General features: G+C 46.3%; 1 protein-coding gene across 1 annotated transcript in view; it reads left to right on the top strand.

Moving 5' to 3' along the window:
- ADCY2 (adenylate cyclase 2) overlaps positions 1 to 14,248 on the top strand; it is a 460,851-nt gene that overhangs the window by 398,250 nt on the left and 48,353 nt on the right. Inside the window, exons 17-18 of the mRNA XM_052659207.1 lie at positions 1,336 to 1,455; positions 8,478 to 8,647. Coding sequence (XP_052515167.1) covers positions 1,336 to 1,455; positions 8,478 to 8,647 — 290 coding nt within the window. The remainder of the gene's footprint in view (positions 1 to 1,335; positions 1,456 to 8,477; positions 8,648 to 14,248) is intronic.

Raw genomic sequence — 14,248 nt, 5'->3', positions numbered from 1 at the left:
CTGAGAGGAAATGTTCTCAACAATATATTAAACAAATGCCTTCTTATTTACCTAAGTAAATTGCTGGAGGTCTTTGACAAGAAGTCCACCATCAAAGGGACAAACAAAAGCAGCAGCAGAAACTGTTCAAGGAAGCTTTCTTCTCTAGACCTTGAGCATGGATGGTGAGCCCTGCGCAGAAAGCCTAGCCTAGTTTCATGGAAGAGAGGGATATTTTTCATAAGGGGACCTGGCCCGAGGTTCTCTGCTTTATCTTCACTGAACAGTTGTCTGACCCGCAGTCACAGGATAGAAAGTGACTGATCCTAAGCAATCTGTATGGAAGCTTCTCCAGGAAAGAGAGAGAGAGAGAGAGAAACAGAGGAGAGCGGGTGAGCGAAGGAGAGAGAAACAGAAAGAAAGAGATTGAATTTTTCCTTCCTTGCAAACTGACTGACTTTCCTTCTGGGTGCTGCTGTTGGTACCCACTATTGTTGTTTAGTCCTAAGTCGTGTCCAACTCTTTGTGACCCCATGGACTGTAGCCCACCAGGCTCCTCTGTCCATGGGATTTCCCAGGCAGGAATGCTGGAGTAGGTTGCCATTTCCTTCTCCTGGGGATCTCCCTGACCTGGGATCAAACCTGCATCTCCGGCTTTGTAGGTAGATTCTTTACTGCTGAGCCAGTGGGAAAGTCCCTATAAGAGCTAATCATATTTATTTTCTCAGGATTGCTTCCTTTTTAAATTAGGACCGCCTTTCCAATAGCCCTGAGAGCACCCTTTCTCTCCCATTTTGCCCCTGGTGACCCTGAGCTGCCAAGCGCTCACAAATAGTAGAGGCAAATGTCGGGGTCAGCTATTGCATGTCTCCCGTAAAATTAGTTTATCTCCTTAAGATACAAAATTCAGGAGGCTCCACTCATGCGTTTGGTGAAGACGATGAAGATACTGCAGAAACACGGAGGGAAGACCCCCACCTCGTGATAGAGAGTTGACTGTGTGTGCGTGGCGATGACAGCCTCCAACGTCATTCTAACCACGCTCTCTTCCCTGCGCTTGGTTCATTTTAAATTCCTGCTTAACAGAGGTGCTTCTCTTTTCCTTAACATCAGTCCGGGAGTTCTGGAATTCACTGTGCAGTGGGGAGCACAGCAAGAGTGCCTTACTTATTCAATAGAGATTTCCAAAGCCTCAAAGAGAAGCTGAAGGGATTAGCAGTGAAGTAAAGAGGCTGAACGGTCCCCACAATGCTGCTCAATGAGCCGAAGAAACATATCCTTAGTAAGCTGAGCCCCCACCTGCTAACCCTTTACTCTCCTTTGCACTGATTCATTCCAGCAACATTTTCTTTGCAGTTTTTCCTGAGTGACTCAGAGGAAACAATTCTTCCGACTGCCAACGCGTCCAACACGAGTCTTTCTGGCGCAAGTAACCAGGCAGCAATTCTGCGTGCGCAAAATCTGTTTTTCCTGCCGGTAAGCACATCTCCCTGGTTCTTATTGTTTTTATTGTTTTCCTGTGTGCTGTTACCGATTCAATGGCGTGCCTTTCACTTCCTCTTCCGCCGTAGACTTTATTCTCCTTGTTTAGATTCTGTATCTGAGTCTGTCCTGACCGGGTAAAAATTGCCAGCCTTTGATGGAAAACTCCCAGCCAGTGGAAACCGATTAGACCACATGGACAAACTTCCCATGGCCTTTTGAGGCTCTCACAGATGACTTTGTCCCTTATTCTCTTAATGCTACATGTTCATCTTTTTATTGACATGTTTGATTCACAATGTTGTGTTAGTTTCTGGTGTTCAGCAAAGTGATTCAGTTTTACAGATACATATTCTTTTCCATCATGGTTTATTACATATATATTCTTTTCCATTATGGCTTATTACAGGATGTGGAATATAATCCCCCAAGCTGTAAAATAGGACCTTGCTGTTTATCCATTCTATGCATACTAGTTTGTATCTGCTAACCCCAAACTCCCCATGTAACCCTCTCCCACCCTGGCACCCGTAAGTCTGTGTTCTGTGTCTGTGAGTGTGTTTCGGTTTTGTAGTTCATTTGCATCTATTTTAGATTCCGCATATAAGTGATAGCATCTGGTATTCCTTTTTCTCGGTCTGACTTACTTCAGAATGATCATCTTAGTGATGATCTGACTTAGAATAACCTGACTGACTTAGTATAATCATCTCTAGGTGCATCCACGTAGCTGCAAATGGCATTGTTTCATCCTTTTCATGCCCGAGTAGTATTCCATTGTGTATACGTGCTCCACATCTTCATCCATTCACGTGTGGACGGGCATTTAAGTTGTTTCCGTGTCTTGGCTACTATAAATAAAGCATGTGTCCTTTTGAATTATAGTTTTGTCTGGATATAGGCCCAGGAGTGGGATTGCTGGGCCATGTGGCATTTTTAGTTTTCTGAGGAGCCTCCATACGGTTCTGCATTGCAACGGCAACAGTTTATCTTGACACGACATTTTATAGTGTGCACCCCAGCATGTCGCTTTCAGTTGTATGTCACTGAATTTCTGGGTGTGTTGCTTACAGATTTCACTAATTGCTCCGTGAATTAGCTTCCTGACTCTGTGATGACTGGGTCCGAAGCTCATATTTCTTCTTCTTTGGCTGCAAATGCCATCCAGTGATTATATATCAAATAATCCTTACTAACAACCCATTTTAACCAAGGTCCAGAAGGGCCTAGATTGAAAGTTCAAAACTTACTAACACATCAGTCTTTTTAAGTGAAAAGAACTAAATTAGTTATTTACTGCTTAACGACTTCTTTCTTCTATGAATTTTGTGTGAAAAAAATGATTTTGATACTCTTCTTTTGATTTTCTGAATAGTCGTCTAAAAGTAACATACATTTAGTTTGTCTCCCATAGCTTCAAGAGTGCTAGATGAACTATTCCAGACTCATGGAAGTTGGTCACTGAAGATGTATATTTTTAAATTTTGCTACCAATTTCTTAAACTCCATCAACTATAGCAGTAAAGTCTCCTTTCTTCACTTTGCTTTTGTTGATTTATCCCCTTGATATTAGGCATTGATCCTTTTCCCCATCTCATTTCAGTTTTCTGGGATGCTCAAAGGTCTGTGTACAGAGAATAGGGGCATCTGGTGCTCTTTAAGCCACGACTGTTTCAGTGGCCAGCTGTCCAAAGTCCATAACAGGGTCCACGTAGGCTCAGGAAGAGAGGAAAACATAAGCTTCATCCCTTTTCCCTGGGGTCCTGGCCTTCATTTTCAGCAGTACTGTGAACCCAGTGAGGATTAGGGAGCATCTTTTCTATTTTAGTTATGTGAGGGACAAGATTCATGATGAGGGTTTACTAGCTGTGACCTCACCATGGGCAGTTTGGAGCCCCCTTCTTTAGAGAAAGATTTAAACTCCCTGTGTGGTCTGGCTCCTTCTCCTTGGATGGATGTTGTTACCTGGTCCATCAACCCCTGGAAGGAGGATGTGCCTCAGAGCCATCCCCATGCCTTGTTCATAAGACACTTGTTCCTTGGAAGAGAAGCTATGCCCACAGTAGACAGTGTGTTAAAAAGCAGAGACATCACTAGGCTGACAAAGGACAGTATAGTCAAAGCTATGGTTTTTCCAGTAGTCATGTATGGATATAAGAGTTGGACCATAAAGAAGACTGAGCGTCAAAGAATCAATGCTTTTGAACTGTGATGCTGGAGAAGACTCTTAAGTCCCTTGGACAGCAAAGAGATCAAACCAGTCAGTCCAAAAGGAAATCACCTCTGAATATTCACTGGAAGGACTGATGTCGAAGCTGAAAGTCCAATACTTTGGCCACCTGATACGAGGAGCTGACTCTTTGGAAAAGACCTTGATGCTGGGAAAGATTGAAGGCGGGAGGAGAAGGGGGCCACAGAGGATGAGATGACTGGATAGCATCATCGACTCAACGGACATGTGTTTGAATGAACTGCAGGAGATGGTGAAGGACAGGGGAGCCTGGCGTGCTGTAGTCCATGGGATCACAAAGAGTCAGACTTGCCTAACTGACCGAACAACAACAAATTCCGCTTCTCATTCACTTAGGCTGAACTATCAAAAACCTGAATTCTAATCATTGTTTTCAGCGTAGTTTTAGCAGCAAAATCCTTTTTAAAATCAAATCTTACACACAGCCCCACTTGATAACAATAAAAGCACAATTCACGTGGCTTCACGTGGGCCGCACACTGCTCTGTGCTGTCTGCTTCCATTACATGCTTCAGTCTTCACAGGAATTATTAAAGCAGGCCTTGTCACCCTCCTTACCTTCAGTCACCCATTCAGTGGACAGGCATGCCGTTAATGATTGGTACCAATGAGCTCCTTTGTGAGTGGAAGGGTGAGACCCTGAGTGGGAACCTTGCCAGGTGCCAGGTGATTTCATGGCTTTTTTGGAGCAGTTTTGTAAGACAAGCATGACTGCTGACTAAAGAGCAAGGATTCTCTAACTCTTGGTAAGGACAGATACTTTTGAAAAATCTAATAGTGGATGGGCCCCAAAATGAACTAAAAAAAAGACGACATACAAAGTACAAGCCCATGTTTTATTTGATTCACCGGAAAGACACCTGCCTGGTCAGGTTGCTGGGCACATGCCCACAGGCAAGGAGGCCTCCTGAGGACCCTCAGACAGTTGGAGGGCTCCCTGAGCTGCTTTCAGAGGCGGTCCCAGTACTGATGCCCAAGTGTCATTGAGCCTCACACTCCACCCGCCCCCTAAGGACAATGCTTACTCATTAAGTATGTACATAAGTAATTTAAGTCATTAGGGTAAAAAAAGACCCTGGTGGAAAAGGGAAAAGACCATGAAGCTGGGAAAGATTGGGGGCAGGAGGAGAAGGGGACGGCAGAGGACGAGATGGTTGGATGGCATCACCAACTCAATGGACCTGAGTTTGAGCAAGCTCTGGGAGATAGTGAAAGACAGGGAAGCCTGATGTGCTGCAGTCCATGGGGTTCCAAAGAGTCGGACTTGACTTAGCAACTGAACAACACGGTAATAATGGCAAAGTGCGCTATAATGAGGCTGGTTTCAAAGCCCAGGCCACCTCACCCTTTGCTTTAGGGAGACTGAGTTGGTGGTGCCCGTCCTCTCTGTCCCAAAAATGAAAAGTACCCAAAGTGAAAGTCGCTCAACCATGTCTGACTCTTTGCAAACCCTTGAACTATATAGTCCTTGGAATTCTCTAGGCCAGATTACTGGGGTGGGTAGCCTTTCCCTTCTCCAGGGGATCTTCCCAACCCAGGGATTGAACCCAGGTCTCCCACATTGCAGGCGGATTCTTTACCAGCTGAGCCACCAGGGAAGCCCAAGAATACTGGAGTGGGTAGCCTATCCCTTCCCCGGCAGATCTTCCCGACCCAGGACTCAAACAGGGATCTCCTGCATCGCAGGCAGATTCTCTACCAGCTGAGCTACCAGGGAAGCCCTTCTCTCTCCCAGACTCTGGAGTCCACAATTCCTCTCCACCAGCTCAACTGGCCCATCAGGATGTGTTTCCTAGGCTCCTTTCCTCTTCCTGTTCTCTGTCGTTAAAAGGGTCAGTGGTCAGAACAGTGGAGAACTGACATGAGGTCATTGCTGCCAAAGGAACTGTGTTTACAGACCTTCAGCATCCCCACGCCTGCTGCCACCCATCATGGCTCCCGGCCGAGGGGTGCTTTCCTCCCAAGGACTGACCTGATTGTTGTGGGTCCCCAGGGAATTAATTGCTGGTCTTCCTTCTGAAGCTGAGATTCCAGGTCTCAGTCGTCATGGTAGGGATCTGCATTGATGCTGCATGGGTACCTTTCACAGGGAAGGGAGAACACTGGTGGGAACGCTGCAGCCTGTCTTTTCCACTTTCCTTCCTTCCCCAAGAACAATACTGAGGCACTGGTATCAGAAGCCTTTCCCAGTTGTTGTTGTTCAGTCGCTAAGTTGTGTCCAACTCCTTGTGACCCCATTGACTGCAACATGCCAGGCCTCTCTGTCCTTCACTCCCTCCTGGAGTTCGCTCCAGCTCATGTCCATTGAGGTTAGTGATGCTATCTAACCATCTCATCCTCTGCTGCCCCCTTCTCCTTTTGCCCTCGGTCTTTCCCAGCACCAGGGTCTTTTTCAGTAAGTCACCTCCTCGCATCAGGTGGCCAAAGTATTGGAGCTTCAGCTTCAGCATCAGTCTCTCCAATGAATATCGGGACTGATTTCCTTTAGGATTGACTGGTTTGATCTCCCTGCTGTCCAAGGGACTCTCAAGAATCTTCTCCAGCACCGCAGTTCAAAAGCATTGATTCTTTGGTGCTCAGCCTTCTTTACAGACCGACTCTCACCCAGGGCTGACTGTAAATGACCTTGGCTGGGGAAATAAAAGAGCTGGAATGACAAAAATAAGCAGCTTATACATGGTGTATCCCTTATAATGAAACTAAAATGGAGCCGCTTACACCCTGGGCTGTTTCTTTAAGGCAGGATTTATCAAACATCAGTCAGATCTGTGTTATTGAAATGATTCGACTTTACAGAGAGCTGCTTCTGTTGCAGTAACGCTGAGATGGTAGCTCACCCTTCTTTAAGCCAGCCCCTTGATCCAGCAGACAAAGGCTTTGTTAGAACGGAAACCGTTTCCACTTGGCGGGCACCTCCTGGCCTGCAGGGCGGTGAGCTCCAAGCTTTGCGTGCTCTCCTCAGTGATCCAGAAGAAGGACACTATTGCCCTCATTTTTCAGATGAGGACACTGACACAGGCAGGTCAGGTCACTGGCCTGAAGTGACTCAGCTGATGACTGGTTGGAGCAAATTGAATCCAGGGCTGTGCTGTCTTGATGATGTCTGCTGTGGGTAACAGAAGAATGCTCACACAGGCGGGCCTGCCGGTTCCCTCCTGTGAACCACAAAAGGTGGACCATGCCCGGCCTCTTCCTCACACTGGGGTCTTCAGTTTCTTCAGGTGCCTGTCCACTTCCAGGGTACTCACGACTCACCGGGATCAAAGATTTGTGTGTGTGCTTACTTGCTCAGTTGTGTCTGGCTCTCTGTGACCCCCATGGACTGTAGCCCGCTCCTCTGTCCAGGGGGATTCTGCAGGCAAGAATACTGGAGTGGGTTACCACGTCCTCCTCCAGGGAATCTTCCAGCCCAGGCATTGAACCCAGGTCTCCCACATTGCAGGTGGATTCTTTAGCATCTGAGCCACCAGAGAAGATCCCCTGGACAAGGCTCAAAGCTTTTAGTTTTTTTGTTTTTCAGTTTCACATTTTACTCTCAAACTACAGTATGCAAGGCAATGTGAAACTAGAGTAAGGAAAAACATACAGACCAATGGGGTAGGAGTGAGAGCTCAGAAGTGAGCCCTCACATCTACGGCCAATTGATGTTCAACACATGTTAAACCTTGTTTGTTGGTTTTATTCTGTGTGTATGTGCTTACTTGCTCAGTTGTGTCTGACTCTCTGTGACCCCCATGGACTGTAGCCCGCCAGGCTCCTCTGTCCATGGGATTCTCCAGGCAAGAATCCTGGAGTAGGTTGCTATCCCCTTCTCCAGGAAATCTTCCCAACTCGAGGATCGAACCCACGTTCCCTGAATTGCAGGCAGATTCTTTACCCACTGAGCCACCTGGGAAGCTTTGTTTTACTGTTTATGGTGCTTTAATTTATTCTCAATCGTCTTTGTTATCATTCTTCATCTCTAATGAAGATTCCTGAGCAGTCTGGTGAAGCCCATGCACTGCTTAGAATGTTTAGCATTTTAATTTTTGGAGTCTGGTTGATTTGCCTTGCTGTGTTAGCTTCAGGTACGCTGCACAGTGACTCAGTTGTACATATACATATGCTCATTCTTGTTTAGGTTGTTTTCTCGTACAGGTTATCACAGAATACTGTGTAGAGTACCCTGTGCTCTACAGTAGGTACTTGTTGCTTGTCTGTTGTGTACATAGTTCAAAACTTTTCATTTCTCAAGTCCTTTTTATTCTAGCTAATCCCTCTGACCCACAACTGCCCTTTTAATAAAATCCCTGGGCTTTGTTACACCTTTAACAGAACTACCTGTGATGATTTGTATCCCCTTAATGAATTAAATCATTGAAAGCCCACAAAAGATCCTGTGGACAGTCACTTTGTTTTAATCTATAAATGTGTGGGGAGTCTTATTGTTTCATCTTCAAGAAGCAAATGACATCTGCTTATAACGACATGGCTTCAACACAGATTTCTAAAACTTCTTCTTGAAACGTATTTGGCCATAGGCACGATTATTTTTTATTAAACACGCCATGCTGGGTGAGCAAGCCGTGCCGTGAGGAATTCTTTTCTAAATCCAGTGTGTTTAGTCATTTGCCACTGGACCAAAGAGCAGACGAAGGCATCTGCTTTCACGATCAGTTTGGGAGTTGACCCAGGGAGCTTGGTGGTGGTCCCCAGCTTTAATTCTCGCTCCGGCATTCCTCAGAATAGATCCTCCGTATTCACCCGATGTATTTCCCTGTTCCAGTACTTTATATACAGCTGTATCCTCGGGCTGATCTCCTGTTCCGTCTTCCTGCGTGTGAATTACGAGCTGAAGATGCTGATCATGATGGTAGCCTTGGTGGGCTACAACACCATCTTCCTCCACACTCACGCTCCCCTCCTGGACGACTACAGCCAGGTCCTGTTCGAGAGGTAACCTGCTTGCTCTCCCTTCTCTTTCCTTGAGTCCTTTCACGGGATGCCGGTAACAGGAGAGTATGTGGAGTAAATGAGTGGCATTGTTATTGGGAATCTTTGTGTGAGAGTTTCTTTGAAGTGGTGATTCTGGAGGATGCTGTGTGTATCATAGGTTACATAGGTATGATCTAGGCATGATTACAGGTGATCAGTAGATATGAAAGGGTTTAGAGAGACCATCTGTGTTATAATCTGTACTGTACTAATGAGGATAATCCTTTTTCCCCATCAGTACTGTCGATATTTTGGACTGAAATAATGTTTGGAGGGAGAGTTTGGGCGGAGGGGTTGCCCTATGCATTGGCAGCACCCTTGGCTTCTGCTGGGGAAGGAAAAGGCAACCCACTCCAGTATTCTTGCCTAGGAAAGCCCATGGACAGAGGAACCTGGTGGGCCACAGTCCATGGGGTTGCAAGGACGGGGTAAACAAGAACAACTGGCCTCTGCCCGCTAGATGCCAGGCACAATCCTCCACCCCAAGTCATGAGAACTGTCAAGGCCTCCAGACACTGAAGAATGTGTCCTGCAAGAGAGTACTGCCCCCAGGTCAAAACAACTGAATCCATATACACTAAAGTACTGGGAAAAATAAATGATTCTATTCACAAGGTATAATGCAAAATTTCCTATTGAAGATTTCCTAAAACCTCTTGGTGTAGAGGGAATACTGTCAACTGTGGCAAGTTCCAAGAAAGGATTGTTGTTAGGGCTGTTTAGTTGCCAAGTCCTTGTCTGACTCTGTGACTCCATCGAATGTAGCCCACCAGGCTCTTTTGTCCATGGGATTTCCCAGGCAAGAATACTGGATGGGTTGCCATTTCCTTCTCCAGAGGATCTTCCCAACCCAGGGACTGAACCCACATTTCCTGCATTGGCAGGCGAATTCTTTACCACTGAGACACCAGGGAAGGCCCCCAAGGATATGGTTGTGTTTACTCTGCCAACTTTAGGACTGGATGCTTCAAGAAGGATCTTCCCAAGTGCACTCCTTTGGATTTATAAAATGTCTGCTGTTATCAAATTGCTTCTGCAAACCTATCATAAATATTTATTCATTGCTTGAAAAAAAAAAGTTTTAATCATGATATTCTCCAACTCACATCTTGACAGCAAAAACACATTTTGTATCAACTGTTAAGTTTATTTCCGACTTCAGGTTTTTCCTGTGAGCACTTTGCATAATCTCTCATAATATTTCTATATTTCTTTTAACATAAAATAAATGCCTGAAATATTTGCATAGATTTTTTTGCCGCCGAAAGATGGTTTGTGTTGACAGAGCATGGCTACTTCGCCAAGGGAGGCCTGATGTCAACAACACGGGAACCTCACTGTGTAAAGGTTTCCTCTCAAAACGATTGCTTTTAGAAACACAGCTACACCACGCTCTCTTCACCTAACTTAATTTTTGTCATCCTCCATGCCATGAAACCCTAATAATCTGTAGTCAAGTGGTGTGTAGTGGAGTTGTAAAAATACATAATTGCATTAAGGAAATTTTGTGATTCCTTAGCCAAGATGAGAATGCAATCAGAGATTGATTTTCTGGTACATTCTCAAAATTACCAACCAAACATGCTTTACTATTTCTCTGCTGCATGGAGAGCCTGTATCGAATCCCTAAAGGAATGTAGCATCACTGATTTTGACACATGGCTGAGGACGCGACTGGACTGCACTTTATTAAATTTAAAGTCAAAGCAAAAGAAGAAATTAGATTAGCAAGTTTCTGATGGCGGGGGGCACTGCTTTGGGGACCTGAGGGAGACACACCACCTCTGACGAGAACCCCGGCCACAGGAAAGTAGTTATTTGGTTGAAGAAAAGCTTCACTTTCAGAGCCCTTTGTTTCATTCAAGGTCTGTAGCGTGCGCTCTCTTTGTTCTGTCTTTATAATCCCCTTCTAGCTGGGAGGGCTGACCGGACAAGCTTCAGGCACCTGCCTTTCCTTCCGACCTCAAGTCTCCCGCATTGCAGGCAGATTCTTTACCATCTGAGCCGCCGCGGAAGCCCCTAGGAGGGCGCCCCTGGTTCCTGATCTTTTTTCCTTTTTATTTTATTTATTTATGAGACTGTGCTGGGGCTTCGTGCTGCGCGGGCTTTTCTCTGGGTGCAGCGAGGGGGTCTGGTCTCCAATCGCAGTGCACAGTCTCCTCATTGCGGGGCTTCTCCGGTTACAGAGTACTGCCTTCAGGGTGTGTGGCTCAGTAGTGTGACTCAGGAGCTCCGTTGCTCCAAGCATGTGGACATTCCCAGGTCAGGGAGCAAACTCTCCTGCACTGGCACCTGGGTTCTTCACCACTGAGCCACAAGGGAAGCCCACCTCCCTCATCTTGACTTGTTGTAGAATCCAGAGTCGCAAAACAGTCCTCAGAAGATACTCAAGACGGTGGAGTACAGTTTATTATGCTAGCAGGTCCAAGGGGAATCGGTTCCAGACAAGGACCCCGGTGATTTTGGAGGACTTGGTTTTAACCCTCCACTACATGACTAGTTGAAAGTGAAAGTCTCTCAGTCATGTCTGACTCTTTGCAACCCCGTGGGCTATACAGTCCATGGAATTCTCCAGGCCAGAATACTGGAGTGGGTTGCCTTTCCCTTCATCCAGGGGGTCTGTCCCAACCCAGGGATCGAACCCAGATCTCCCGCATTGCGGGCAGATTCTTTACCAGCCGAGCCACCAGGGGAGCCCAAGAATACTGCAGTCAGTAGGGTTAGTTAGTAACTGGTTTTATAACATGCAGGTGCGGAAGTATTAGGAATTGCAACATGCAGGTACAGGCGCTATTGTTAATCTAACTGAGATAACCTGACCTTTACTTCCAGTCTTTGTTTGCCATCTGTGAGGAGGGGGTTTCCTGATTTTTCTTTAACGATGGTTAACAGGATTCGGGCTCATTTCACATCCTGCCTTAAGATGGCTGACAGTCTTCACCATGGAGTCCCTCTTGTCCTCCTCCCAGCGGCCCCCACAGGCTAAGTTTCGGGCATCTCCAAATTCCTGCTTGAGCTGCCACAGGACTCCCCGAAGCGTTCCTCTGCCAAAAGATGAATCCTTGATGTCGTTTAGTCGCTCAGTCATGTCTGACTGTTTGCGACCCCATGGACTGTAGCCTGCCAGGCTCATTGTTTCATGGGATCCTCCAGGCAAGAATACTGGAGTGGGTTGCCATTTCTTTTTCTAGAGGATCCTGGGTCCAGGGATCGAATTCCTATCTCCTGCATTGGCAAGAAAATTCTTCACCACTCAGCTACCAGGAAAGCCCCAGAAGATGAATATTACTGACATAATAACATCATACCTCAAAATTAACAAATGTTCTCTAGTAGCAGTTTAAAACGAACCCCAAGCGAGAAACCAAACTCAGATGGTACAGAATCCACCTACAATATGAGAGACCTGGGTTCAATCCCTGGGTTAGGGAGGTCCCCTAGAGAAGGGAATGGCTTCCCACTCCAGTATTCTTGCCTGGAGAATCCCATGGACAGAGAAGCCTGGCAGGCTACAGTCTATGAGGTCACAGAGAGTTGAGCACAACTGAGCGACTTGTAGGTTTGGGAGTGACAGCTTGGAATCCCCTGATTTCTCCATCTGCACTGTGTGTTTGATTTAACCACATGTCTCATGCCAGAGCCAAAACCCATCAAGGCCAATGTTTTCTTTCCCTTTTCTGAGATTCAAGACCTTCCCCCATCAAAGAACTGATGAAGGTCTCCTCATCCTTTATCTGGTTTGTTAATGGTGAAACACGTCCATCAGATATGAAATTGAGAACTCAAAAAAAGCTGGTCTGATATGGTTCTTCGAGAATTAGTGTCATTTCATCCCACGCCCTTCAAGAAGGGAGCTGGCTTAAACCAGGGCCCAACAGCCCCTCCTTTCCTGATCCAGCTGGTCCCATCCCTTTACTGGCCTGATTCTGGTCACTATGGATGTTGACAACTCAGACTCTGTGCACCATGTAGAAAATGGCTTTATTGCTTCGCCAGGCAGAAGGGGACACAGTGGGCTTATGCTTCAAAGCTTTGCGTCCCAACCCAGTAGGAAAGATGCGGAGTTTTGTAGCAGAGGCTCGGGGCAGGGTTGCTAATAAGGGCCAAGGTGCAGGCAGGGCCTGCACTCCTTTAATCTGGACTCAGGCGGTCTCCTCCATTGTCTCCACATCCCCTCCCCTCCCTGATTTGAACAACTGTTCAAATCTGCCCTTTGGCACTCAGGGAAGGTCATGGAGGCTGGAGTCTGTTCCCCCACAAACAAGAAACCAGGGAACCCACAGTCCTGCTCGGCTTTAGCTTCTCTGGTGATAGGGGAATACTGGGCCATCTTCTGAATACACAGTTTGGACTGGGCTGTTGTCCTCTGTGCGAGCTTGCCATGTTTCAGGGGCCTTTTTGAGCCAAATTTAACATTGATCATGGACAAGCCAACAGGGGTATTTTTGCCAGCAGGGTCAGCCAAGAAAACAGGAGGAATGAGCACTAGGAAGCCACCAGACCCGTGAACAATTCAGAAAATGGCATCAAAGGCATTCGTATAGACTCATGAGCACAGAAAACCACCTTTACAGGACCAAAAAAAAGTCAGCTTGAGAGAGTGTGCCGTTAAAACTCCATTCAACTGGAGGCCAGCAGAGTCCCAGCGCTTCACTTGCCATCACGTGACTATGGTCAGTGATCTCGTGGTGAAAGGAGCTCAGAAGTGTCCAATATTTAGGAGGTCTGGAAAAATCCATATCCGGGTACTTTGGCATTTACGACAGTCCTCCGTGTCGTCTGGGGTACAAGATGCATTGCTAAATCAATCAATCAGTGATCCTGATTCCAGCCCATGCCACTGTCTCCGGACCCTCTCAGCCAGCACAGAGGCTCTACGTGGTGATGTCGATGGTGAGGATCACTGATATTGCCAGAAGCTGTTTTTTTCTGAAGCCACTTTTCCTTCTGCTGACAAAGGCTTGTTACAGGCTCTGCAAGCCATTATCAGATTTTTCCCGTGCATTTTTATTCTGATGGAGCTGAAAAATATCAGGAGATGAATGTTAATATTTCATGTGGACCCAGCCATTATGTTAACTCACCTGAATACTAGAAATATGCCTTCTCTTCTAAAGAAAGGTGGAGAATCGAGAGTCTGAACAGAGGATTAACCTGGAGTCCAGCCCGTTAACCAGCTCTATGTGGACCCTGAGCCTAATAAAATAAATACTTTGGGGCAGCATATAAATAATGTATATAACTGAGCACTGTTATATTTAGTACCCAGAATCATTCAGAAGTTCTGATGCATGCTTAGTCACTCAGTTGCGCCCAGCTTTCTGCAACTTCATAGACTGTAGCCCGCCAGGCTCCTCTGTCCATGGGATTTTGCAGGTAAGAATACTGGAGTGGGTTGCCATTTCTTCTTCCAGGGAGAAGCTCTGGATTGCCATGTCATTTAACTTGGTGACCTTAGCAACAGCTCCATCCCAAAGAGGATGATGGAAATACTCCATAGCAGTGGAGCTGAGTCAAGCACCTTCAATGTGGTTCTGCATTCTCTGTTTTTTCTGTGTCTCG

Source organism: Budorcas taxicolor, chromosome 20 (genome assembly GCF_023091745.1).
Source record: "Budorcas taxicolor isolate Tak-1 chromosome 20, Takin1.1, whole genome shotgun sequence".
In the NCBI taxonomy this organism is placed as follows: Eukaryota; Metazoa; Chordata; class Mammalia; order Artiodactyla; family Bovidae; genus Budorcas; species Budorcas taxicolor.
The sequence above is the reverse complement of the archived record's forward strand: the minus strand, read 5'-3'. Positions and strand labels throughout refer to the sequence as shown.